Here is a 26,186-nt window from a genome sequence, read left to right on the forward strand (position 1 = left end):
GAAAGGAGTCTAGTTATAGAACTATCATGATCAACCACAAAGTTGGGGCCCATAAAGGAAGTCCTGACGGGGCCCATAAAGAAAGTCCTGATGGATTTGCCCATTAAATCCTTGGAAATTTCATTGTGTTTTGTAAATAATGACACATGATGAATTCTTTCTGAAATAATCTTCACATCATCTGTTACAATGATAACCTCCGACTCTACAATGGATTGTGCAAGATCATGAATTAAGTCATGCATTTTATAACTTAACATATTGTTATCATATTCATTTTCAACTTTTTGAAACAATAACCTTGACAATAAATCTTCAAAATATTGATTACCAACATCCTCTAAATCTATATTCTCATCATATGGTTGAAGGTAACCTTGTGCCATCCATAGTTGTACTAACAACTTTTTTTCAATTATAGAATCTTTGGGAAACAATGCACAATAGGCAAAACATTGTTTCAAATGGACGGGAAGATTGTCATAGCTTAACCTCAATATCGGTAAAATATCATTTTTTTCTCCAAGAAGTACAAGATTTTTATTTTTTTTAATGCTCAACCAATGCCTTTCTTGGGTATTGAAGTACAACATCCCGCCTAAAGTCTCGATGACCAGAGGAACTCCTTTGCACATCTTTACAATTTCTTTTCCTATGGCTACAAGGTTTGGATGCATTTGCTCTTCTCCCTTTTTAAATGCAAGACTTTCAAACAAATCCCAAGACTCATCATCTTTAAGACCTTCCACAATATATGGGGAATCAATTCCTATAACTGATGCAACTCTTGTGCTTCGAGTGGTCACCAAAATTTTACTCCCATTTGCACCAACAGGCAATAAGGTTATGAACTGACCCCATTTCCTTTTGTCCTCGTTCCAGACATCATCTAACACAAGAAAATATTTCTTCCCATCTAAGTTCTGCTTAAGGAGTTCTTGCAACTGATCTAACTCCAAGTTTTCCACATCTCTATTAGTTGCAGACTTTATGATATTTCTAACCAGTACTTTTACATCGAAATCATCCGAAACACAAACCCACATTTTAAGATTAAAATAGCTTACCACCCCTTGGTCGTTGTAAACCAACTGAGCAAGGGTGGTCTTGCCTAAGCCCCCCATGCCTACAATCACAACCATTGACAGACTTTCTTGAGTACTTGATTGCATCAACAACTCTATTATCTCCCTTTTGTTTTCCTCTCTACCCACAATTTTATGAGATTTCTCCACAACAGAGCTCGTCTCTCGCCACTCCCTATTCCTTACTGGGACATCAGGTATGACTCCGGAAATTAAATTGAACTTGGAGATATCATTTGCAATATCATCTAGCCTTTCTCTAATAGCCTTTATTCTATGAGCCATCTTAGACCGAAAAGCAAGATGATTCAAAGGTGAGAAGAAGTCACTCACTTGTGCCGCGAATCTTCCACGATCATCAGTCTTTCTCCTCAAGTCTTCGGTTGCAAAGTCGTCCAACAAGTCATCAGCATCATACACAACATCTTTAAGCCTCCTGACCCACTCTGCTACTGCGTGGCTGGTCTCCTGCTTCTCCTCAGCATCAAGAAGCACAGCTCCGACGGTGGACAGTTTCTCCTTAAGCTTTCTCAGCTCACCTCCGACACCATACATTAATCCAATTTCATGGAAAACAGCAGAGCCCAGCTTCATCAAAAGGTTCTCAGCAATACCGAATGGAATTTGTTCAGCCATATTTGAAATAGCAAAGAAAATAATACTGCAGAGGATGGAAAGTAGATGGAATGGAAGTGTAGCTAGAGAGACGATGAGAGACGATCAGAAGGCTGTAAGTGATCTCAGACTGATACATCTATATATGGAGAGAGAGGATTGACTTGAGTCAACGTCAACTTAAAAAAAAATAAAAATGAAGAGATAATATCCTACCAATCAAATGGATATGGATTTAAGATAACATATAATATTATCGTGGGATCTGTGTGGCTGGAAGTAAATTGACTTCTGAAAATATGGGATATAAAATGAGGTAAATTTGAAATAATTGGTAGAAATCGAGAACTCCTTTAGAAGGTGGGTTATAAATTAAAATGAATTTGGAAAAAATTATTTGAATTGCCATTACATCTTTAAATAGTTGAATTTGAGTTAACCTGAAATAAAAAATTTTGGTGCATTTATTTAATTGGGCTTATGAAAATATAGTCTTACCCCATGTAAAATTTAGGATAAATTCAAAATTTCAAGGTTAAAAAGTTCTAAAACAATAAAGATATGTTTATAACTGCATATTGGTTATGTCAAACTTAAATCTAGCAATAAACATTATTAAATTTTTTTATATTTCATTTGGAATGCACTAACACTTACCATAAAACAAATAGACATAGAAATGGTGTTCTCTTGGATACCACCAATTTTCTACCATCAAAATTTAATAATGAGATAAAATAAACAAAAATAGAATAATGTATTACACCATTTAATTCTTATGCATTTGGATTAATGGATTAATGGATAAATTTTGTAAAATTATATTTTCTTTATACTACATTTTGTTATATCAATAGTAATTAATGTTTAAAACAATGAAAGTTCATTTATATATAGGTTTATTTGTGCACTTCGATGATTTTTATAATAAAAAAATTATGTTAAGAGTTTTTTCTTCTGTATTTGTTTTTATATTTATTATTATTTTCTTTAGGTCATGTTTAGTTTTTAAAAGATTAAAAATAAAATAAAATGTTAAAAAAGATAAAAGAAAAGGAGAAGAAAAATTTATAAAAGAATTTATTTTGTTTAGATATTCATAGAAAAAGTGAGAAAAAAGAAATTAAACTATTGAAAAAGGCTTATATATGTGAAATCCTAACTATTTTATAAAGAGATTTGTTTAATATTACCACTTCAATATTTCTTTGCATATTATATCTTATTAGGTCAAGTTTGAAGACTTAGTCGGAAGCCTTATTAGTTGAACATTCAACCGGTTGGAGTTCGAGGAGAGTAAATATAAATGTAAGTCAAGTTACGCTAAACCATTATAAAAGATAGTGTTTGCATGTCCCCTCCATGTTTTATTTATTTGAAAATTATCCTTATATTGACTTTTATTATATTATTGCTTATATTTTATATATATTTATAATTATTAAATTTTGAAAAAGTGACTGTCGCCCACTTCACTCCCCTTTCGAAGGATTACCTTTAATTGATTAACACTCAAAAACAAACAAAGAGAATATTATTATTAGTGGATTAACTTGGTCATTAGATTTAAAATAGCACATAATATCATTGTGGAATTTGCATGCTTGGAAGGAAGAAGTCTCGTTCTTTCCAAAGGAATTAGTGGGAGACAGGGCAAAGTACCTGTAAGGAAATTATGATAGTAACTTTTGAAAAAATGGGCTATAAAGCAATGTGAATTTGAAATAATTGAAGTGTTATTTTTTTACTATATTTTGTTATATCAATAGTAATTAACTTTTAAAATTGAAATTATTAAAATGGAACGCTTCAATTATAATCAAGAGTTTTTTCACTTTGGAGATGAGATGATCTTACAATGAAATTACAAAGAAACTCCAAAGAAAATTTTACCCTCTCTCAGTATTGCGTTCTAGTATCTTCTTCCTCTAGTAGTAGACAACATAATTCTTCCTAAGAGAAGAATAACAAAGGATCAAGGAATTATTACTCTCATTTCATAGAAGAGAACATTCATACTCAACATCATATTACTTGTTCTGAGTTAAGAATTATATACTAGGTCTACAACACCTGAGAGTAAACTGAATGACATACTTCAATTTGGTAGTGTGAGCCACTCACTCAACTTGTTGCTGTTTTATTGCCTTAAACAACTAAAATACAATAATTGAAATTTAGACTTTATTAGTTCTTACGAAAATGATTGTAAAGAACTAAGCTATAAAGAGTTTAGAGATGGGAGGAGAGGTTGGATCGACATACCTAAATAATAGACACAATGATGTAAGTGAGCTGATGCATTCCATATGCAACACTCGTACATAACTTGAAAAATAAGAATTGGAAGAGATTGATTGTAAAATAAGATATGAAGTAACCATCAAAAGAAGTAAAAGAAGTTGACATAGCAAACCTGAAAAGATGCATTGTGGATAGCACACTTGAATTGAAAAGAGAGAACGTGTTCTTTGTGCATTAGCTATTTGAGAATAGTAGATATGAGTTCTTGAGACATGATAAGTCATTTGATCAATCTGCACTTGCTTCCTTTTGATATCCCTCTAGCAGTGATTTCAAGCTTAGCAATGAATAATAATAAGCTTAGTGATGTGACCTACCATCTAGTTTAATAATAAGCACATACCCAAAGTGTTTGATTCTCTGATGTAGTAAGGTGAATACATATTGGATGTTACCTCTCAAGTTCTCAGAATTGGTTGCTATCTTCATCCAAAAAAATTCTAACTTGCCAAAATTCTCTAAGACAAAATTCCACCACCATTAGTATCTACACTTTGAATATCTAGACTTGGACAAATAGACAATGACATATTATACCTGTCAAAATTCAAGAGAGAAGTAACATAGCACAACCCTTTTTCTAGAACAGATGTTCGATTCTTTTGATGCTATCAGTATGCATAGACTATAGTGGGATATGAGAAGGAGAAAGGAAATGAGGGAAATGGTATTGTGGATCCTTAAGATATAGATGTGACTCTCAAGGAGAATAAAAAGAAAAGAAAGTCATGGCAAGAATGAAGGTGTTTTTGTTTATTTGGCTGTTCCAATACCTCCTCAACATATGTTTTAAGTTTCTCTAACTTTCGATTTTGTCCATCATGGTAGGAATGAGAAGAATCGCCTTGCTAGTGCTCCTTATTTCACCCCTCCTTTAAAACAAAGTATAACAATTTTAGTACATTAAAGAAGAGAAAAAAAAAAAAAAAAGAACTAAAAAGAGAGGAATGAATCCTAAACCTGAATAATGAAGACATGTTATATATAGACAATATGCAAAGCCTCAGGATAGAATTGGTTGGCTAACTCTTTCTATTTGCACTGGTTACCCATAACATGTCAATATTATATTCTTGCATATTGAAAAGCATTTGTCCAATCCTTGACATTTCCCTTTTGGAATTGGCCTGATATAGAATAAATATGCAATAAATTAGTCCAATGGAAACCAGTCAAAAGAATTGCAAATATGACTCATAACCATGAAAAGGACTTGCATAATATGAAAGTGTTTTTGGAAATGCATCAAAGAATTTGGTAATTGATAAAACTGTAAAGAAAGTATAACATTTTTAGAAGATTATTTATAAAATAATGAAAAGTGAACCCCATAGAAAAGAAATATAGGTAGATTTGCAAACTTAAAATATGTAGTATGACATGCTAGAATTAAAGAGCTTAGGAATCTTTTATGAATTAGTCATCTATTCATTATCAATTCTGAGAAAAAAAAAAGACGAAGACATAAATTTCCACCTTCATTAAAATTTGATATCTAGAATTATACAAACAGAAAACAGTGTGACATACTTACCAAATTAAGATAAGTAAGCTCTTGAGGCCCCTCTTTTGGAAGAGATGTTATATAGATCTAAATCCTGATCAAGATACAAATGTAGTGGCATGAATGTCAACTCAAGAAAAATAAAAAATAAGGAAATTGCAGAAGTAATGGATGTTTTTGTTGTTGTTCCGCTAGTGATAATGATTCTATCCCTCGACCATCATGGCATGAAGTAACCATGAAAGGAAGAAAAAGAAGTTGGCATAGCAAACCTAAAAAGATGCACTATGGATAGGGCACTTGAATTGAAAAGAGAGAACATGTCCTTTGTGCATTAGCTATTTGAGACTAGTAGATATATAGGAGTTCTTGAGACATGATAAGTCATTAGATCAATCTGCACTTGCTTCTTTTGACATCCCTCTAGTAGTGATTTAAAGCTTGACAATGAATAATAAAAAGTTTAGTGATGTGACCTACCATCTATTTTACCTAAGTTGAAGAATGAGCACATACCCAAAATGTTAAATTCTTCGATGTAGTAAGGTGAATACATATTGGATGCTACCTCTCAAGTTCTTTGAATTGGTTGCTACCTTCATCCAAAAAAACTCTAACTTGCTGAAATTCTCTAAGACATAAAATTCCACCACCATTGGTATCTACATTTTGAATATCTACGCTTGGATAAATAGACAATGACATATTATACTTATCAAAATTTAAGAGAGAATTGATATACCACAACCTTTCTTCTGGAACAGATATTTGATCCTTTGATGCCATTAGTATGCATAGACTATAATGGGATATGGGAAAGAGAAAAAAAATGAGGGAGATAGTATTATGGATCCTTAAGATATAGATGTAGTGGCATGGATGTGATGCTAAAGGAGAATAAAAAGAAAAGGAAATCATGGCAAGAACAAAGGTGTTTTTGTTTATTTGGTAGTGCCACTACCTCCTTAACATATCTTTTAAGTTTCTCCAACTTTTGAGTTTCTCCATCATTGCAGGAATGAGAAGAATTGCCTTGCTAATGCTCCTTATGTCACCCCTCCTTTAAAACAAAGTATAACAATTTTTAGCAAATTAAAGAAGAGAAAAAAAAAAAAAAAAAAAAAAACTAAAAAGAGAGGAATGAATCTTAAACCTGAATAATGAAGACATGTTATATATAGACAATATGCAAAGCCTTAAGATAAAATTGGTTGGCTAACTCTTTCCATATGCACCGGTTACCCATAACATATAATTTTTTTTTTGGCATATTAAAAAGCATTCATCCAATCCTTGACATTTCCCCTTTGGTATTGGTCTAATATAGAATAATATGCAAAAAATTAATCCAATAGAAACCAGTCAAAAGAATTATAAACATGACTCATAACCATGAAAAGGACTTGCATAATATGAAAGTGTTTTTGAAAATGTATCAAAGAATCTAGTAATTGATATAACTTTTTTAGAAGATAGATTGTAAAATAATGAAAAATGAATCCCATAGAAAAGGAATATAGGTAGATTTGCAAACCTAAAATATGTAGTATGTCATGCTACAATGAAAGAGCTTAGGAATTTTTTATGAATTGGTCATCTATTCCATATCAATTCTGAGAAAAAGAGAGAAAGACATAAATTTCCACCATCATTTAAAATTTGATATCTAGAATTATACAAACAAAAAATAGAGTGACATACTTACCAAATTAAGATAAGTAAGCTCCTGAGACTCCTCTTTTGGAAAAAAAATGTTACACAGATGTAAATCCCAATCAAGATAGATGCAGTGACATATTCATCATCTCAAGGAAAATAAAAGGATGAGCAAATCACAGAAGTAATGGATGTTGTTGATGTAGTTTTTCTAGTGATAATGATGCTATCTCTCCATCATCTCTTTTTCTCCACCATGGCAGGAATGGGAAGAACGGTCCTACTAGCTCTCCTTGTTTTGTACTCTCCCCATACCAACTTGCCTCTCAATAAAAATGAAGGAGATATGCCACTACTATTATTTTTGCACTCCAAAGCATTTAGATTCCCAAGATCAAGAAACTTGAGAGACAAGAATTAACCAACTATTTCATAGATTTAGTAATATGTGCTCCTTGCTCAAGTGGTATGTTGTTCTTCTACTGAAAATGAGAATTCAAAACATCAGACAAAGTACAACAATTCTTAGTAAATGAATGAAAGGGGTAAACAATTAAGAGCAAAAGGAGAGAAGACAATCCTACACCTGAATAGTGAAGACAAAGTATGAACAATATGCTAATAAGAGCATGAGTTGGAAGTGTGATGCAAGTGAGCTAACTTGTTCCATATGCACCAGTTATCCTGAACCTGTCAATAATTTTTTTCAACAATATCAAATTGTATTGGATTTATAGAATATTTTTCATGAAGTTTTCCAATAAAAATTGGTGGAAAAATTATTAACATATTTGATCCAAAAATATAAAATCAAATCATAATTCATAACCAAGGAGAAGACTTGCATAATATGAAAGTATTGTATGACTTTTATATGCACAACACAAGTGATATTCTGGAAAAACAACAAGAACACAAATGGAAAAACTTTTTTCTTCACATGTGTTAATACATATCAAAATTAGAAAAACGTAATTGCAAATAGAGTACATAAGGTTCTAAAAATATGGATTGTGAAATAACAAAAACTGAACCCTGCAAAAGAAACAATATTCATACCGAATATTGTTTGAATGACAAAAACATTGGTACTATTGTAGCATAAATATACAACATTGCTCTAGCAAGTACTCAAACAAGTGTAGCAAGTCACTGTTCACACCGAATACCTTGAGTACAACAAACCCCTATTTGTTTGAATGAATTGAGGCCCAAGAACGGAATTGAAGGTCCTCAAAAACCAAAGGATTCAGAAAGGAATTTGAATTCCATATATCTCAAATATACAAAAGCAATTCCAATTCAATACAGCCAACCGTCGACCCAGTTTTATTTTGGCTCACACAAGTCTTAATTATGCAAATTTGTCCACCTTTTGAAAAACCACACTCAATGAGCATTTTCCAATGTTCTTATCTTCTCTGAGATGATTTTTTGTTAATTTAGAGTAACAATTTTTAGAAATTTTTTATTACAGACAAATTCAATCATAACATCAAAGGTGTACTGTACCATGTGAGAATTTCAAATAATAACCTTACCTTTGGTTTGAAATACAAAGGAAGATCCATGAAAATTGCATAATTCTCAGTAATGGCAAAATCATGCATCATGATAGGATCTGAAATTGTTATCGGCACTGGCTCATGCATGAAACCATCCTTCGAGATAACTCTGTATGTAATATAAGGAGGTGTATGTGAATAGCCAAAGGTAAACATTTCACCTGCATGCAAGGGTTTAACTACTCAGAAGGAATTGATTTACACTATAGCATGATCAAATTTCTTTGTTGAGGATGGGCTTTTACCAGTGAAGGGGTCGACCTTTGGATGAGCAGTGAAGGAATGGGTCAATCTCTTATCATAATCCAGCATGCCCAGGGTTTGCAGATCTCCATCTTCCAAAACTTTTAGGACATCTTCATAAAGCCAGAATAAAATTTTGAGTTCCACAATTGACACAGGTAATGATAATTTTACAGTTCTCATTTATCTCTCGCAGGAAAGTGAAAAGCCTAACAATTTCATCAAGTGGTGGCATGACCAGAGATACCAAAAAAACAAAACGGCAAAACAAAATCCTTCATTGAGACATGGAGATAGAACACTTGATGCTTCACTTCATTGAACATTTTGATTAATGGTCAATTTGGAGAACATACATGCTTATCAAAAGCGAAAATGGAGAGAGGATATAAGCTTACAAGGTTTATCAGCCTTCGAAAGTGCCAAAAGCTTACCATGGTGATACACTAGAGCTGTATTACCTGGAAGAAGAAGTTAAACAGTCAACCCTTTTCTCTAATACTTTTTCCTACTTACATGACAACCAAATTAATACAAGACACTTTCTTTTGGAACTGTAGCAGGTGACTTCTCCTACTGGAATGAGTTCTTGCAAAAGGTGCACAATCGTACATGATCTTAGAGCCTACCTGTTCCAGTTCCATATGAAACATCCAATATTTTCAATTTTGCTCTCAGCATTTGCATGTTAACCATAAGCAATCCAAACAGGCCCTTAAGTTCACCAATCTGCAAATAACAAAACAAAAACCCAAGATAATATAATCTCAGAAATAACATTTGCACCATAGGCTAACCTACTCTTTTTCAAGTTTAAAATTTAGAACTAACTTTTCTTCTTCATTAATTATCATATATTTTCGCAAATCAATTAATATTTACTCCTCTTATGGCATTATAGACTATATATTTTCCTTCTCTTATAATTGTTGCTCAATTTCAACTTCACACTCTATCTTAATTTGTTACATCCTCTTGACCTTGAAATTAGTCCACAGGCATAATTCTCCTATAAGGTACCAATATTTTTCATTTATAGAGACAAATCTTATTTCATTTGGATGATACTTCTCTAATCATATAGTGTTCACCAAGAACTTTAACTGAAGAATCAAATCTATGATCAAAAACCATAGAGGAGCAAGCCTGGCAAGAGAAAATGTTATTCCCCAGTCAGAAGAAGGAAAAAATTTATGCAGTTCACTGCCTACCCTCATGAATTTTGCTCCTCCAAAATACTCTTCTTGTTTAAGACGTGATGTTCTAACATAACGTGAGACATATGTAGCTTTTCCATCTTTGATGCGCAAACCATGAATCATGCTGCATAGTTGAAAAAACAATAAAAAGCCATAGTTACTTTAGAAAAAGTCAACAGTGAATTCTAGTAAGGTTTCTAAGCAATCTTGTGACTCTCCAAGACAGAAAATAATAAGGAAGGCTGTCAAAATACATAATAAGATATTTGAAAAGCAAACATACAATAGTACATATGAGTAGAAATACCATTGGATTAACGGATTAATTTTCACTGCTGAAAACAAAATTAAAATTCACCAAGATCAACTCCTTGTTCAAGTTTATATTCTTTAAGAACATAATGATCTTTCAATAGAATGCTACATAATCTAGGAACCAATCAGAAAATTTCAAATGCCACATGGAGATCATATCATCACATTTTGTTGTATGTTTTTTCTATTACTAAGATTATGCCCTAATCTAGCAAATAGTTCTCAACCAGAAAGAAGTCAGAACTTTCTCTTCTCTCACAACTAGTTGACATAGTATTCCCCCAGAGCACCCAGATAATTGAGCATATTCCCTGATAGTCCATAGCCAGTTTAAATTATTTAATTAATGTCTTTTCTTCAAAGCACTGGGTCTTGCATGTATTAGTCTCTTCATTTCACAAAATTCCAATTTAGTAGCAGGACAGTTGCAGTTTCAGAGATGATAAATACATTGCTTATGAGTAAATATCCTCATGATTAAGCAGCATCATTGATTATATACCTGGGGAAGATCTCCATCTTCAGTATGTTATCACCACTCAGACTTAAAATTATAGGACATTCATATTAATGGGATTTATATCTTTTTTGACATGACTCACGTTTAATAGTCATATGCTAAGGCGAGACTAAGATGAGCACAAATAAATTTCTTCTTGAATAATAACTTGATGCAGCGACTCCACATAGACTAGTAACAAGTTCAGCATTCAATGTAGAACAGGAACTGTACACAAGCTCCTACATGCCTGTGAAGTATAAATTTTAAACCTTGGTCAAGCAGCTAGGACATGTTCAGGCACAGGAAGAATCTCAAAGAGAGGGAAATCATGAAAAAAAAAATGTAGATATTTCTACCTACCGAAGAACTGAATAATTTTAAGAAAAGCAATACTATAGCTTTTGGCACAAAAATATCAGTTTTGTCTTCATTGGATAAGAGATCCAGCATGCAGAGAGACACTGAAGCTAGTCCACAATGGGACCAAATGAAGTATTGAAGTCAAAACAGTTAAAATTCCTTCATGGACTACATTGCATTTCAGTTGTGAATGAAGGAAAAATCACCCACCCATCTCCATCAAACCTGCACAGAGAAAAAAGGGATCAGCACAGTTGTCATCGGGTTGATAACTAACATTTCATTTGCAAGAATAGCCCGAAACAAGTAAAAAACAAAAGTATGCATGATTGGGATGAAGGTAAATTAAAAATTTAACATTTTTTAAGCAAACAAACTGAGTATAATCACCCCACCAAAAACGATGTCAAGCTCTATTAGAAATAGTTTGACATAAAGACAAAGGGCATACCAATGATATCCAGCCACAGGGGAAAACTTAGGGTTGGGGCCAACCCTGACAAACTCTCCATTCAGGCACTCCTGTAAGCAACATTTCCAATTTCATATCAATTTAGCAGAGGATGAATGGCTAGACTTACAGTATCCAAGGGGGATAAAAAAATCAAACTATTGGCAATTTTGACAGGAAATAAGATTAGCAGATTTACAATGAGTATTTAAGCAATTGGGATTCATCATAATCATTAAAGATAAAAGAAAACAAAAGGATTCGATGGGGTTGCTGTTAGATTTTAGGGAAGGGAAGATCTTATTATGTTTTTCATATTTTGTGGATCTATCTCTCGTCAGCTTGTCCCCCTAGATACATAGCAGTGAACCACACAAACTATGTTATAGTCTTATAGTTTGTTTCTCACTAAATATTTCTCTTGTTCACTCTCACAAAAAATCAAAGATTTTCTGTGGGGGGTAACAGACCCAATTATATACATCAAATGGGTTACATTTCTCACACAAATTTTGGCAGCCATCATGTTCATGAAAAAAAATACACTGGGTTTGATAACTGTTACCATGCTTAGAGCTGGCAAATTTACAGCCCATTTGTTAACATTTGGTCGAAAGACAACTCTGATCGAGTAGCACGACACTTGATGAATTTGGAAAATCCCAAATTTTTAAAATTTTAAAATAATTTGTCTGATCTTTGAACAAAATTCTGATTAACTAGGCCAAAGTAACAAACACAAAATTAAAGCAACTCTTTCCTAAATTCAGAATCCAACTTCTTGAAACTGGTTATTCATCCTCTAAACTTTCATACTCCAATTTCTCTTGTCAATTCATATTCAATGACCAATCCAAATTTAAATTTTATGGAGTTTTTGCAAATACTCAGCATATTTCAGAAACAGAGAAAAAATTGCGCATTATATTTATCAAATCAACATGCCATATCTATGTTGCCCAGCATTATACTACTGTCTACATGCTGTTAGTCTATTACATCATTCCCTGACTAATAATGTAATTTACCAAAAAAAAAAAAAAAGCAAAAAATATTAAATTAAAAAGAGATGCAATAATTCACTATATATGAATTTCCAAGAAATATATCAAGAAAACGAAAACATCCCTATTAAAAAAAGTTAGGGGAAAAAAAACAATGAATTCAAGCAGCAAAAGAAAAGAAAAGTTAGCTGAAATTCGAACTACAATTAATTTCTATTGGGCTCCATTTGTTTGGTGAGAAAATGATTTGAATGTAAAATAAATCAAATTTGCTATTTGAGCCTCACTTTTCCTTAAAAATAGACAAAAACCAAAAGTTTCTTTTCTTTTCTTTTCTTTTCTTTTCTCAGCAGCCAAGCACACGCAGCCAAATGTTTGCCCGAAAAAGAAAAACATGGGTTTCGTCAATCTCACCCACCGGAAGATACCCAATGACCGGAAGGTTCTTGCACGGCGGAGTCTCGTCGCGAACCGGAGCGAAGTTTCCAGACAAGTAGTGGAGAGGCTGTGAAGAATCGTACATCAACTTCACTATCAGCTTCTCCAGCCAATCCACCGCCTTCGAAGTGAACCCCTTACTCGGCTTCGGATCCACCACCACTACTCCTGATCCGCCTTGCTCCTCCTTCTCCGCCATCTTCTCCGGCATTGCCGTCAATCACTGCTCAGTGGTTTGGAGCTTTTATCACCTCCTCGTTCTCTAATCTGCCGCCAGATGGCATCGTCTCATCTAGTCCTATATGAATGTTTGGGCAAAATAAACTCTTAAATGATTAAGAGAAACAAGAGAAGAAACCAAAATGGAATGCGTGGGACAACAAGAAACCCATTTAGAAGATAAATGGCCACGAACCACACTACCTACTAATAAGCCAAAGCTTATGGGTCGACGTGGCAACTAGCAAGGCCATTGGTTAGTCAAGTCAAGAGCACTACCCACAAATAAATATTAAATTATAGATAATATATTATTTTTTAAAATTATATAATAATAATAATAAAAAACCTCGATATATGTATGTGTGTAAAAATAATTTTTATTTCATAATAAGTTATCAAAAATATTATTAAAAGCATTTTTTTAGTTTAAATACTAAGTGATTCTTTATAAAAGTGTTTATAATTGGACTAAAAATATTTTTACTAGAATCACTCCCCAAAAGTCTTTAATTATTAACAAAATTAATGTGTTTATATAATTTAATCAAAATAACTTCTAATTTATAGAAACTTTTATATGGAAGTAGAAATAATCCTATTTCTTTCAAAAATATTTTTCAATTAGTTTACTTGAAAAATTATTTTATATCGAAAGAGTATTTCCTATTACTAAAATTAATTATAAGGCTCTATGATTTTATTCAAGTAAAGTTAAAAAAACAGAGAAATAGGACTCTAATAAATCCTATTTTTAGACAGGTGTGAATAATCATTTTTAATATGAGTTGAGTTTAGGTAAAGTTTTTTTTCGATTTTAACTTAATTTGAGTTATACTCATACTAAGGGTTGGATCATGAATCTAATTTAATATTTTTATATTATTTATAATTTATATAATCTTACATTAAAAGTGTTCATTTTATTTATTCTCTTTTTTATTTTTAAGAAAAAAAATATCAAATTATAATTCTATTATATAACTTTTTAATTTTTTATAAGCATATATAAATTTCTTTTTACATTTTTGTTATTGTATCGTAATTGTATCCAACTTACTATTTAGATTTTGGTATAAATATATAAGAAAAAAAACATTATGAATGGATTACGAATTACATGACTTAATTAATTCGACCACCTTGAATATATTCTAACTAATCCAATTTCAACCTAAGTTTAGAAAAATAAGATTAGGTTCTATTAAATTGAGTGTAACCTAATGATACTATACAATTTTCCATGTGGCCACAACCTAATCTCAACCTATTGGGGTTTATGTTTGGAACCCCCACACTCACTAACCTTAGCACCACGAAGGTTGGTCATTGTTATGGTGAAAGTGTATAGGAAAAAAAATATTAAATTGTAATTACTCTTATCTCATTTTTCTAAAAAGACATATAAATTTATTTTTTAATTTTTTAATTATTATCTTGAAATAGTCTCATTAATTATTTTAATTTTAATATAAATATATTAAATAAAGTTAAAAAAAAATGTAGATTTTTACCCTGGACAACTTGATAAGCCTATTTTTTTTTTTAAAAAAAGAGATTAAGTTAGACTTAGATTAAGTACAACCCTCTTGAATTATAGTCCAAACATTTTTATTATGTTTTTCACATTTTCTAAAATTAAGTTCTAAAACACAAAATTTCAAAATTTTCCTTGAAAAAAATAATGTTGTACCAAAGCTTTAAAGAACATAGTTTCTCATTGCAATATATATTATAGAAGACTGATTTCTTTCCTAATTTGGATTTTAAAATTTCATGCATCTCACTTTGATCAACCTGAGAGAAGCCCCGAATAAAAACAAAGTATTAGAAAGTAAATAAAATAAATATTAAAAAAAGAATTATAAACAAATCTTAATATCAAATATAAGCAACAATCACTAAATTTACATGATTCACAAGAATCTTGGGCATGCCCATGTAAGAAAGATGAAGTACAACAAAGTAGAAGAAATGACTCATGTTTCATCCAAAAATTACAATATCCAAATAGACAAATATTAGAAAATGATTCCATCAAAAGTAACATAAAATTATGTTAATAGTATCATTGAAGAAGCACAAAGAAACAACTAATAGAAAGGTTGTAAGGAGATTTGAGTGGCAATTTGTAGTAATTGAAAGTTGATACTGGATTTGAATTCTACTTCTATTTAGAAGCTAAGTACACTTCCACAACATGCAAGGAGATTCCAAAACCTTTAAATAAACCAACTTGTTCTTTGAGTCATGATTGAAGCCTTCGAAAGCGCGGGAAGTGGAGATCAACTTTTGAATCCATTCTTCCTCTCTTAATCGACCACCCTTTTATTTCATAAGTTGTTTAATGATTGAACTTTTGTATGCCAACAATGAATGACATTATGAAATATGAGGTTATCTTCCAGTAAAAATCAGTCCCAAGGATAGTTCGATTAAACATGATTCTCACCTATCATTCCGCCAAATAAAAAAAGAAGAAAAAAGTTAGTTTAAGAATAATAACTCTTACACTAATATGCAAATGGTACCATAAAAAGACTCATGACACTCCTTTCAAGCATCTTGAACATATAGATCAATCATCTTGGATTGACTTTCCATTATTTTGGAACATGAATAATGTCATAACTATATGTTACAACAGCCAACTCAATAAATTATGTACTTTGTTTTTCAATTTCGATATTAAAGGAATTGTATAAGAATGAACTAAAAGAAAACACAAATTATCATAAAGAACAATGTGACAATTGATGATGAAGGCTTACCATATATACCTCATCAAAATGATTAATTCTCTCTGCTTTGAGGTCAAACATGTAGCTCAATCTTTTTTCCTACAAAAAATCATACAAGAATTAATTTTTGAAATCTCTTGCATAAAAAGTAAAATCTATAACAATTTTTGAGATACGAATGAACCTTTGTTGAGTTTGAAAGATGTCATAGGAGCCTGCAAATTAGAAGATCCATACGTCATGAATGTTCAACGATATCGGAACCAACAACTTGATTACAAAACTTGGGAAATAAGCCTGCCAAATCAATCAAGCTAACAACATTATGTACATAATGGAATGCTTCAATTGTAGCCAAGAGTTTTTTCACTTAGAGATGAGATGATCTTACAATGTAATTACAAAGAAACTCCAAAATTTACACTCTCACAGTATTGGATTCTAGCAACTTCTTCCCCTAACAATAGGCAATATAATTCCTCCTGACAAAAGAAGAGCAAAAGAACATGAAATTATTACTCTCTTTTGTCATAGAAGAGAACATCCACACTAAACATCATATTACTTGTTTTCAGTTAAAAATTATATATAAAGGCCTCTGTCTAGGCACCTAACAATAAATTGAATCAAGCACTTCAAGTAGTACGAGCCGCTCACTCAACTAGTTGTTGTTTTATTGCTTTGAACAACTAAAATACAATAGTTGAATTTGAGCTTTTATAGTTCTTACGAAATTTGTAGTGAAGAACTAAGCTATAAAGAGTTTCGAGGTGGGAAGAGGGAGTGGACTGACATACCTGAATAATAGAGACATAATGATGCAAGTGAATTTACTCATTCCATATGCACCAACAATACATAACTTATAAAATAAGAATTGGAACAAATTGAATGGAAAATAAGAAATAAAGTAGCCATCAAAAGAAGGAAAAAAAGTTGGCATAGCAAACCTTAGAACATGCATTGCAGATAGTGCACCCGAATTGTAAAGAGAGAATAGGTCCTTTGTGCATTAGCTATTTGAGACTGGTAGATATGAATTCTTGGGACATGATAAGCCATCAGATCAATCTGCACATGCTTCCTTTTGACATCCCTCTAGTAGTGATTTCAAGCTTGACAATGAATAACAACAAGCTTAGTGAGGTGACTTACTATCTATTTTACCTAAGTTAAAGAATGAACACATACCCAAAGTGTTAGATTCTTTGCTGTAGTAAGGTGAATACATATTGGATGCTACCTCTCAAGTTCTTAGAATTGATTCCTACATTCACATAAAAAATCTTTAACTTGTTGAAATTCGCTAAGACATAAGATTTCACCACCATTAGCATTTACATTTCGAATATCTAGACTTGGACAAATAAACAATGGCATGTCAAAATTTAAGAGAGAAATGATGTACCAAAATCCTTTTTTTGGAACATATGTTGGATTCTCTATCGCCATCAATATGCATAGACATCAATGGATGTAGGAAGGAGAAAGGAAATGAAGGAGATGGTACTGTGGATCCTTAAGATATAGATGCAGTGGCATGGATGTCGGCTCAAGGAGAATAGGAAGAAAAGGAAAACATGGCAAGAATGAAGCTTCTGTTGTTTATCTGGTAATGCCACTACCACCTCGACATATGTTTTAAGTTTATCTAGTTTTTGAGTTTCTCCATCATGGCAGAAATGAGAAGAATAATCCTGTTAATTCTCCTTGTTTCACCCTTCCTATAAGACAAGGTATAAGAATTTTTAGCAAATTAAATAACAGAAAATAAACCAACAAAACCAAAAAAGAGAGGAATGGGTCCTAAACCTGAATAATGAAGACATGTTATAGACAACATGCAAAGCCTAAATATCGAATTGAATGGCTAACTCTTCCCATATGCCTTGGGTACCCATAACATGTCAATATTTATTTATGGAATATTAAAAAGCACCTATCCAATCCTCAACATCACCCCTTTGGTATTGGTCTGCAATAGAATGACTCTGCAATAAATTTGTCCAATAAAATCCAGTCAAAAGAATTACAAACATGACTCATAACCATGAAAAGGACTTGCATAATATGAGTGTTTTTGGAAATGCATCAAAGACTCTGGTAACCATTAAAGCTGTAAAGAAAGTGTAACATTCTTAAAGGACAGATTGTAAAATAATGAAAAGTAAACCCCATAGAAAAGGAATATAGGTAGATTTGCAAACCTAAATATATGTTTGTATGGTGTGCTAGAATTAAAGAGCACAAGAATCTTTTATCTATTTGTCATCAATTTTGAGAAAATGAGAGAAAAACATAAATTTTCATCATCATTCAAAACTGATATCTAGAATCATACAAACAAACAATAATGCAACATACTTACCAAATTAAGAGAAGTAAGCACTTAGGGCTCCTCTTGTGGAAGAGATGTTATACAGATCTAAATCCTGATCAAGATATAGATATATCAGCATGCATTTCAGCTCAAGTAAAATAAAAAGACGAGGAAACTAGAGAGGTAATGAATGTTGGTTACTGTTGTTTTGCTAGTGATATTGATACTATCCCTCCACCATCTCTTTTCCTCCATCATGGCAGGAATGGGAAGAATGGTCCTGCTAGTTCTCCTTGTTTTATACTCCCCTCAAACCAACTTGCCTTTCAATGAAAATGAAGGAGATATGCCGCTATTGTTATCCATGCATCCCAAAGCATTTAGATTCCCATGATCAAGAAGCTTGAGAGACGAGAATTAACCACTTGCCACATGGATTCAGTAATATGTGCTCCTTGCTCAAGTGGTGTATTGTTGTTCTACTTTAAATGAGAGTTAAAAAAAAGATCAAAATATCAGATGAAAAACATCAGACGAAGTACAACATTTTCTAGTAAATGAATGAAAGGGGTAAACAATCCAGAGCATAAGGAGATGAGTCAATTCTAAACCTGAATAGTGGAGACAAAGTATGGACAACATGCTAAAAATAGTATAGATTGGGAGTGTGACGTAAGTGAGCTAACTCGTTCCATATGCATCGGTTATCCTCAACCTATCAACATTTTTTTTAGGAATATTAAAGGGTGTTGGGTTAATAGAATGAATCATCAAGAAATTGGACTAGTGAAAAGAATTACAAGCATTGTTCAATCCAAAAATATAAAATTAAATCATAATTTATAACTAGGGAAAAGACTTGAATAATAAGAAAGTATTATATGCACATCCCAAGTGATATTCTAAATAACTACAAGGAAACCGAACATGACATTTACAGTCCCAATTATATTCACAAGTAAAAGAACATAGACATGCAACAAAGTGAAGGAAAACAAATTGAAAAACCTTTTCCCTCACATATGCTATTACATATCGAAATTAGCAAAACATAATATATAAGGTTCTAAAGAGCTAGATAAATTGTATAATAACAAAAAATAAACCCTGTAAAAACAACCATACAAATTGGATTGCAAACACATAGTAAGATGAATAATTTAAAATTGCATAGAAATATGCTCTATTCTTTCTTTGCGATAGACACTTGTTTATATTACAAAAAACTCTAAATAAGCATTAGATTTTATTTTATGATTTTGGTGCCATCTTTTAAGAATCAACATAAAAAAATAAAATAAAATTAGATTGCTTGTGGCAGTCCCCATGGAAGAAGCACCTTAGTCTACACCTATATACACTAATGGTCTTCTTCACACTACCAATCAATTCAACATGTGGTGGGGTTCACCTCAATACATTAACGTGTCCATCAAGGAATATGGAGCGACACTTCTTTAAGTTCTAACCCAAACATTGTTAAACACTACAAGCAAATCCATAAAAGAGTCTAGTTTTGATTAATATAAATTCCTGGCTGAGTTTCCTGAGCTTTAGTTTTCTTGGGTGACCATCTAGAGGCATGATGGTTGCAATTTTTGAAGGCATTATAAGCATTAAATAATCAGTATTGCAACAGTTTCAAGTATTATATTCTGAAATTTATATAATATTTGAGAGAAGTGAGATGACAACAATTTCGACGGCAGTAAAATGCAAACATGTAAACTGCAAACACCGAGTAACAAGGCATTTTGGTAACCTAAGCATTTTATCGAACAGGTGAAATGCGAACAAATAAGAAAAAGCACAACAAACAACTAGAAATTGGATTCCATATTTGAAATTTATTGTGGATGATGCATTCAATTAAGGAGACAAGGCAAGCTTCACATACCTGCTTCAATGTCGCGAAATAATAATTTCGGGAATATGAGAAATCATAGCCGAAACTTCACCAATTTTGTATTTGTATCTTCTATATAAGAGTGGACAATCACAGATTTCGAGTGTGTGTAGATGGCGGAGGGATCGCATCTCTGCTGGCAGAAATAACAAATTATGGCAGTGTTCAATGCGAAGCTTTGAAAGTGATGTGAGGCGGCCGATCCAGTGTGGTAAAGTGACCAAACTAGAGATATATTCAATTGTGAGAGTTTGTAGGGTAGAAACATGTTGAAGCCTCTCTGGCAGAGATATCGGATCATTTATGCGTCTAATAGACAGAGACTTCAATGAAGAAGAGACAGAGATCAAATGTAAGCATAGCTCCACAGTTGTGTTGCCCAGCTGTAGATCCTCAAGATAAGGATATGAAGGAGCTTGCTCTGCTGCTACATCCCTCCTTCCCCATCCCTCCAAATTGGGCAAATAAAAAAGTTGGAGTGTCCTCAGACATGGGAATAATGGCTTTGCTGATGATGGGTAATCCCTTCAAATTTGTTGTTTTGCTAGTGATATTGATACTATCCCTCCACCATCTCTTTTCCTCCATCATGGCAGGAATGGGAAGAATGGTCCTGCTAGTTCTCCTTATTTTATACTCCCCTCAAACCAACTTGCCTTTCAATGAAAATGAGGGAGATATGTCGCTATTGTTATCCATGCACCCCAAAGCATTTAGATTCCCACGATCAAGAAACTTGAGAGACGAGAATTAACCACTTACCACATGGATTCAATAATATGTGCTCCTTGCTCAAGTGGTATATTGTTGTTCTACTTCAAATAAGAGTTAAAAAAAAAGATCAAAACATCAGAAGAAGTACAAAAAATTTTAGTAAATGAATGAAAGGGGTAAACAATTCAGAGCAAAAGGAGAGGAGTCAATTCTAAACCTGAATAGTGGAGACAAAGTATGGACAACATGCTAAAAAGAGTATAGGTTGGGAATGTGATGTAAGTGAGCTAACTCGTTCCATATGCATCGGTTATCCTCCGCTTGTCAACATTTTTTTAAGGAATATTAAAGGGTGTTGGCTTAATAGAATGAACCATCAAGAAATTAGACTAGAGAAAAGAATTACAAGCATTGTTCAATCCAAAAATATAAAATCAAATCATAATTTATAACCGGGGAAAAGACTTCCATAATAAGAAAGTATTATATGCACATCCCAAGTGATATTCTGAATAACTACAAGAAAACCGAACATGGCATTTACAGTCCCAGTTGTATTCATGAATAAAAGAACATAAACATGCAACAAAGTGAAGGAAAACAAATTGAAAAACCTTTTTCCTCACATATGCTATTACATATTGAAATTAGCAAAATATAATATATAAGGTTCTTAAAAGATAACAAAAAATAAACCCTACAAAAACAACCATACAAATTGGATTGCAAACACATAGTAAGTTGATAATTTAAAATTGCACAGAAATATGTTTGTTCTTTCTTTGCAATAGACTCTTGTTTATATTACAAAAAACTCTAAATAAGCATTAGATTTTATTTTATGCTTTTGGTGCCATCTTTTAAGAATCAACATAAAAAAAATAAATAAAATTAGATTGCTTGTGGCAGTCCCCACGGAAGAAGCACCTTAGTCTACACCTATATACACCAATGGTCTTCTTCACACTACCAATCAATTCAACATGTGGTGGGGTTCACCTCAATACATTAACATGTCCATCAAGGAATATGGAGCTACACTTCTTTAAGTTCTAACCGAAACATTGTTAAACACTACAAGCAAATCCATATAAGAGTCTAGTTCTGATTAATATAAATTCCTGGCTGAGTTTCCTAAGCTTTAGTTTTCTTGGGTGGCCATCTAGAGGCATGATGGTTGCAATTTTTGAAGGCATTCCAAGCCTTAAATGATCAGTAGTGCAACAGTTTCAAGTATTATATTCTGAAATTTATATAATATTTGAGAGAAATGAGATGACAACAATTTCGACAGCAGTAAAATGCAAACGTGTAAACTGCAAACACCGAGTAACAAGGCATTTTGGTAACCTAAGCATTTTATCGAACAGGTGAAGTGCGAACAAATAACAAAAAGCACAACAAACAATTGGAAATTGGATTGCATACTTGAAATTTATTGTGGATGACGCATTCAATTAAAGAGACAAGGCAAGCTTCACATACCTGCTTTCACGCAAAAAAAAATTGGGAATATGAGAAATCTTAGGCCAATCTTCGCCAGTTTCCATTTGGCATCTTTCATCTAAGTATGGACATCCATTGATTTCGAGTGCGTATAGATGGCGGAGGGATCGCATCTCTTCTGGTAGTGATCTCAACTCAGTGCAGTGTTGAATGGAAAGGTATGAAAGTGATGTGAGGCTGCCAATCCAGTCTGGTAAAGTTGCCAAACTAGAGCAACTGGAAATTGTGAGAGTTTGTAGGGTGGAAACATGTTGAAGCCCCTCTGGCAGAGATATTAGCTCTTCTATTCCGCAAATATGCAGAGACTTCAATGAAGAAGAGACAGAGATCAAATGTAAGCATAGCTCCGTACGGATGTTGTGCAGCTGTAGATCCTCAAGATAAGGATATGAAGGAGCTTGCTCTGCTGCTACATCCCTCCTTCCCCATTCCTCCAAATTAGGCAAATCAAAAAGTTGGAGTGTCTTCAGAGATGGAAAGAATGGCTTTGCCGATGAAGGGTAATCCATCATGCACTCCACAGCATTTAGGAAGGAAAGTTCTAGATATTTAAGAGAAGGGAGTTGACCAAAAGGTGGCAGAACTTGGCTTCTGCTGCGAAACGATATTTCAATTCTGACTAGGTTTGGGAGCAGCAAATCCAACCCATCATTCATCATCCAATTTGGGAATCTCACACCTGTGTAATAAAATATGAAGAGCTCCTTCAGATTTGGATGTGGTTGCAGGCTTTCCATCACTAACACTGCCTCCTCACTCTCGTCCTCCTCACTCTCGTCGGTAGCTTCTTGTCCCTCCCAATCTAATATCAAGCACTCAAGACTCTGTTTACCCTCCAAAATGGCTTCCTTAGCTTCACTGTCCCTCGCATTTGAAAGCCTTTTAATTTCTAGTTCTCCTCTGAGATTGTTAAGGAATCTCAGTTCATTCAACCTACCCATTCTCTTGTGCCTGGATTCCCCACCATCATTCCCTACCCAGAATAATGGCAAGGTTTGAAGATTAGTCAATTCTCCCAAACCACGTGGCATATAACTTAATTTATTATGTAAATCAATCTCAAGATGCCTCAGGTTGATCAATTTTTTCATATTTCTCGGCAATTCTTTCAGATAGCGACATAAGAAAAGCTTCAATGTCTGTAAATGCTTCAATCTTGTAATAGCATTTGGGAGGTTTTCAAACGACCCATAAGAAAGATCAAGATATCTTAGATGGCTTAGTTTTCCTAAAGATGACAGAGCCTTATATGGTACGTTCTTCATCTTCATTACCCTTGAACCTTTTAAGCTTGAAAGGAGTAAAGATGACAGAGCCTTATATGGTACGTTCTTCATCTTCATTACCCTTGAACCTCTTAAGCTTGAAAGGAGTCTAGTTATAGAACTATCATGATCAACCACAAAGTCGTCGCCCATAAAGAAAGTCCTGATGGATTTGCCCATTAAATCCTTGAGCATTTCATTGTGTTCTGTAAATAATGACACATGATGAATTCTTTGTGAAATAATCTTCACATCATCTGTTACAATGATAACCTCCGACTTTACAATGGATTGTGCAAGATCATGAATTAAGTCGTGCACTTTACAACTTAATATATTGTTATCATCTTTATTTTCAACTTTATGAAACAATAACCTTGACAATAAATCTTCAAAATATTGATTACCAACATCCTCTAAATCAATGTTCTCATCAGATGGTTGAAGGTAACCTTGTGCCATCCATAGTTGTACTAACAACTTTTTTTGAATTATATAATCTTTGGGAAACAATGCACAATAGGCAAAACATTGTTTCAAAGGGACGGGAAGATTGTCATAGCTTAACCTCAATATCGGTAAAATATCATTTTTATCTCCAAGAAGTACAAGATTTTTATTTTTTTTAATGCTCAACCAATGGCTTTCTTGGGTTTTGAAGTACAACATTCTGCCTAAAGTCGCGATGACCAGAGGAACTCCTTTGCACATCTTTACAATTTCTTTTCCTATGGCTACAAGGTTTGGGTGCATTTGCTCTTCTCCCTTTTTAAATGCAAGACTTTCAAACAAATCCCAAGACTCATCATCTTTAAGACCTTCCACAATATATGGGGAATCAATTCCTATAACGGATGCAACTCTTGTGCTTCGAGTGGTCACCAAGATTTTACTCCCATTTGCACCAACAGGCAATAAGGTTATGAACTGACCCCATTTCCTTTTGTCCTCGTTCCAGACATCATCTAACACAAGCAAGTACCTCTTCCTATCTAACTTTTCTTGAAGACGTTTTTGCAACTGATCTAACTCCAAGTTTTCCACATCTCCATTAGTTGCAGACTTTATGATATTTCTAACCAGTACTTTTACATCGAAATCATCCGAAACACAAACCCACATTTTAAGATTAAAATAGCTTACCACCCCTTGGTCGTTGTAAACCAACTGAGCAAGGGTGGTCTTGCCTAAGCCCCCCATGCCTACAATCACAACCATTGACAAATTTTCTTGAGTACTGGATTGCATCAACAACTCTATTATCTCCCTTTTGTTTTCATCTCTACCCACAATTTTATGAGATTTCTCCACAACAGAGCACGTCTCCCTCCCCCTATTCCTTACCGGGACATTAGATATGTCACTGGAAATAAAATTGAACTTGGAGGTTTCATTTGCAATATCATCTAGCCTTTCTCTAATATCCTTTATTCTATGACCCATCTTAAATCGAAAAGCAAGATGATTGGAAGATGAGAAGAAGTCACCTACTTGTCCAGCAAATCTTCCCTGCACATCCGTTTTTCTCCGTAACTCTTCAGTTGCAAAGTCATCGAACAAGTCATCAGCATCATAAACAACATCTTTAAGCCTCTGCACCCAAGTTGCTACAGCATGGCTCCTCTGCTGCTGCTCCTCAGCATCAACAAGTACAGCTTTGATCATGGACAGTTTGTCCTGAAGCTTTCCCAGCTCGTTTCGGACACCATACATCAACCCAATTTCTCCGTAAATAGAAGACCCCAGCGTCATCAAAAGCTTCTCAATAAGACTGAATGGAATTTGTTCGGCCATCTTTCAAACAGCTAAGGAGAATGAATGGAAATTATGGAATTGTAGCAAGAGAGAATACCCGGAAAAACCAACTGAAAGTGTTGTGAGCAGCAGATCTGTGAAGCTCAGGCCAATATATAGACTAAACCAAGCATTATTTCAATAATATAAATCAACTTGGGGTGGCCGGCCGAGTTTTTTATACATTTGAATAGAATTAATTTTTTTTTTTTGACCAACGGCCTACTAATCTTATTTATTTATTTACTTCCACTTTACCCATAGTTAATATTGTGAAGGGCATCCTTTTTTTTTTTTTTTTGTCATTTTGTATCAGGAAAATATAGCATCAAAAAGTGATGCTTAGTCCCAATTATGATGTAGTAAAAATGGATTTATTTATTTGTATTTAAATCTTTTTTTTTATTATTATATATACTTTCACTAGTGTTGGCAAATAAGACAATAAAGATACGAGACTAATAATAATTTAATTATTTT

The 26,186-nt window shown here is 33.2% G+C and overlaps 3 protein-coding genes across 20 annotated transcripts in view; all 3 read right to left on the reverse strand.

Annotated features, from left to right (window-relative positions):
• Nucleotides 1-1,824, reverse strand: part of LOC117927564 (putative disease resistance protein RGA3) — a 21,097-nt gene extending 19,273 nt beyond the window's left edge. For 5 of the 6 annotated variants that reach the window (XM_034847135.1, XM_034847134.1, XM_034847133.1 and 2 more), the window contains exon 1: nucleotides 13-1,824. In XM_034847135.1, the coding sequence (XP_034703026.1) occupies nucleotides 13-1,721 (1,709 nt within the window). In that variant the 5' untranslated portion in view covers nucleotides 1,722-1,824. The remainder of the gene's footprint in view (nucleotides 1-12) is intronic. The other variant, XM_034847136.1, reaches the window with a different exon arrangement.
• Nucleotides 1-13,602, reverse strand: part of LOC117927567 (carotenoid 9,10(9',10')-cleavage dioxygenase 1-like) — a 30,645-nt gene extending 17,043 nt beyond the window's left edge. The window contains exons 1-15 of one of the 8 annotated variants that reach the window (XM_034847148.1): nucleotides 13,222-13,602; nucleotides 11,800-11,870; nucleotides 11,559-11,573; nucleotides 10,184-10,295; nucleotides 9,602-9,701; nucleotides 9,371-9,433; nucleotides 8,975-9,085; nucleotides 8,706-8,890; nucleotides 7,751-7,854; nucleotides 7,214-7,646; nucleotides 6,470-6,568; nucleotides 6,025-6,104; nucleotides 5,539-5,602; nucleotides 4,965-5,131; nucleotides 3,514-4,876 (exon numbers count right to left, since the gene is read on the reverse strand). In XM_034847148.1, coding sequence (XP_034703039.1) covers nucleotides 7,783-7,854; nucleotides 8,706-8,890; nucleotides 8,975-9,085; nucleotides 9,371-9,433; nucleotides 9,602-9,701; nucleotides 10,184-10,295; nucleotides 11,559-11,573; nucleotides 11,800-11,870; nucleotides 13,222-13,452 — 960 coding nt within the window. In that variant the 5' untranslated portion in view covers nucleotides 13,453-13,602 and the 3' untranslated portion in view covers nucleotides 3,514-4,876; nucleotides 4,965-5,131; nucleotides 5,539-5,602; ... (2 more) ...; nucleotides 7,214-7,646; nucleotides 7,751-7,782. Of the gene's footprint in view, nucleotides 1-3,513; nucleotides 4,877-4,964; nucleotides 5,132-5,538; nucleotides 5,603-6,024; nucleotides 6,105-6,469; nucleotides 7,122-7,213; nucleotides 7,647-7,750; nucleotides 7,855-8,705; nucleotides 8,891-8,974; nucleotides 9,086-9,370; nucleotides 9,434-9,601; nucleotides 9,702-10,183; nucleotides 10,296-11,558; nucleotides 11,574-11,799; nucleotides 11,871-13,221 lie in introns of those variants that run through there. The other 7 variants (XM_034847149.1, XM_034847147.1, XM_034847152.1 and 4 more) reach the window with 7 other exon arrangements.
• A 1,842-nt stretch (nucleotides 13,603-15,444) lies between these two features.
• On the reverse strand, nucleotides 15,445-25,758 carry LOC117927565 (putative disease resistance protein RGA3). 6 transcript variants are annotated; one of them, XM_034847138.1, is made up of 13 exons: nucleotides 24,002-25,758; nucleotides 22,627-23,929; nucleotides 20,419-21,239; nucleotides 19,133-19,236; nucleotides 18,723-19,003; nucleotides 18,570-18,633; nucleotides 18,141-18,192; nucleotides 17,393-17,468; nucleotides 17,152-17,316; nucleotides 16,593-16,683; nucleotides 16,386-16,498; nucleotides 16,232-16,300; nucleotides 15,445-15,912 (listed from the first exon to the last, which is right to left on the reverse strand). In XM_034847138.1, the coding sequence occupies exons 1-3, from the start codon at nucleotides 25,704-25,706 to the stop codon at nucleotides 21,155-21,157; spliced, it is 3,093 nt and encodes a 1,030-aa protein (XP_034703029.1). In that variant the 5' UTR covers nucleotides 25,707-25,758; the 3' UTR covers nucleotides 15,445-15,912; nucleotides 16,232-16,300; nucleotides 16,386-16,498; nucleotides 16,593-16,683; nucleotides 17,152-17,316; nucleotides 17,393-17,468; nucleotides 18,141-18,192; nucleotides 18,570-18,633; nucleotides 18,723-19,003; nucleotides 19,133-19,236; nucleotides 20,419-21,154. The 6 variants fall into 6 exon arrangements, 5 of the variants coding, with proteins under 5 accessions (XP_034703029.1, XP_034703033.1, XP_034703028.1 ...); XM_034847142.1 differs by lacking the exon at nucleotides 19,133-19,236 and having other exon boundaries at nucleotides 16,386-16,416; XM_034847137.1 differs by lacking the exon at nucleotides 19,133-19,236 and having other exon boundaries at nucleotides 22,627-23,891; nucleotides 23,964-25,758.
• Nucleotides 25,759-26,186: the final 428 nt, after the last annotated feature.

The sequence above is a fragment of the Vitis riparia genome, chromosome 13 (assembly GCF_004353265.1).
Source record: "Vitis riparia cultivar Riparia Gloire de Montpellier isolate 1030 chromosome 13, EGFV_Vit.rip_1.0, whole genome shotgun sequence".
Taxonomy (NCBI): Eukaryota; Viridiplantae; Streptophyta; class Magnoliopsida; order Vitales; family Vitaceae; genus Vitis; species Vitis riparia.

What these genes read in the sequence shown, in the direction of transcription:
- LOC117927565 (XM_034847139.1), bottom strand. Translation starts at nt 25,706, where the DNA reads ATGGCCGAACAAATTCCATTCAGTCTTATTGAGAAGCTTTTGATGACG. An exon ending in ACTCCTTTCAAGCTTAAGAG is followed by an intron (nt 23,930 to 24,001) that starts GTTCAAGGGTAA and finishes CAAGCTTAAAAG; the next exon opens with GTTCAAGGGTAATGAAGATG. An exon ending in TTTTTTTTGCGTGAAAGCAG is followed by an intron (nt 21,240 to 22,626) that starts GTATGTGAAGCT and finishes TATTTGAAGTAG; the next exon opens with AACAACAATATACCACTTGA.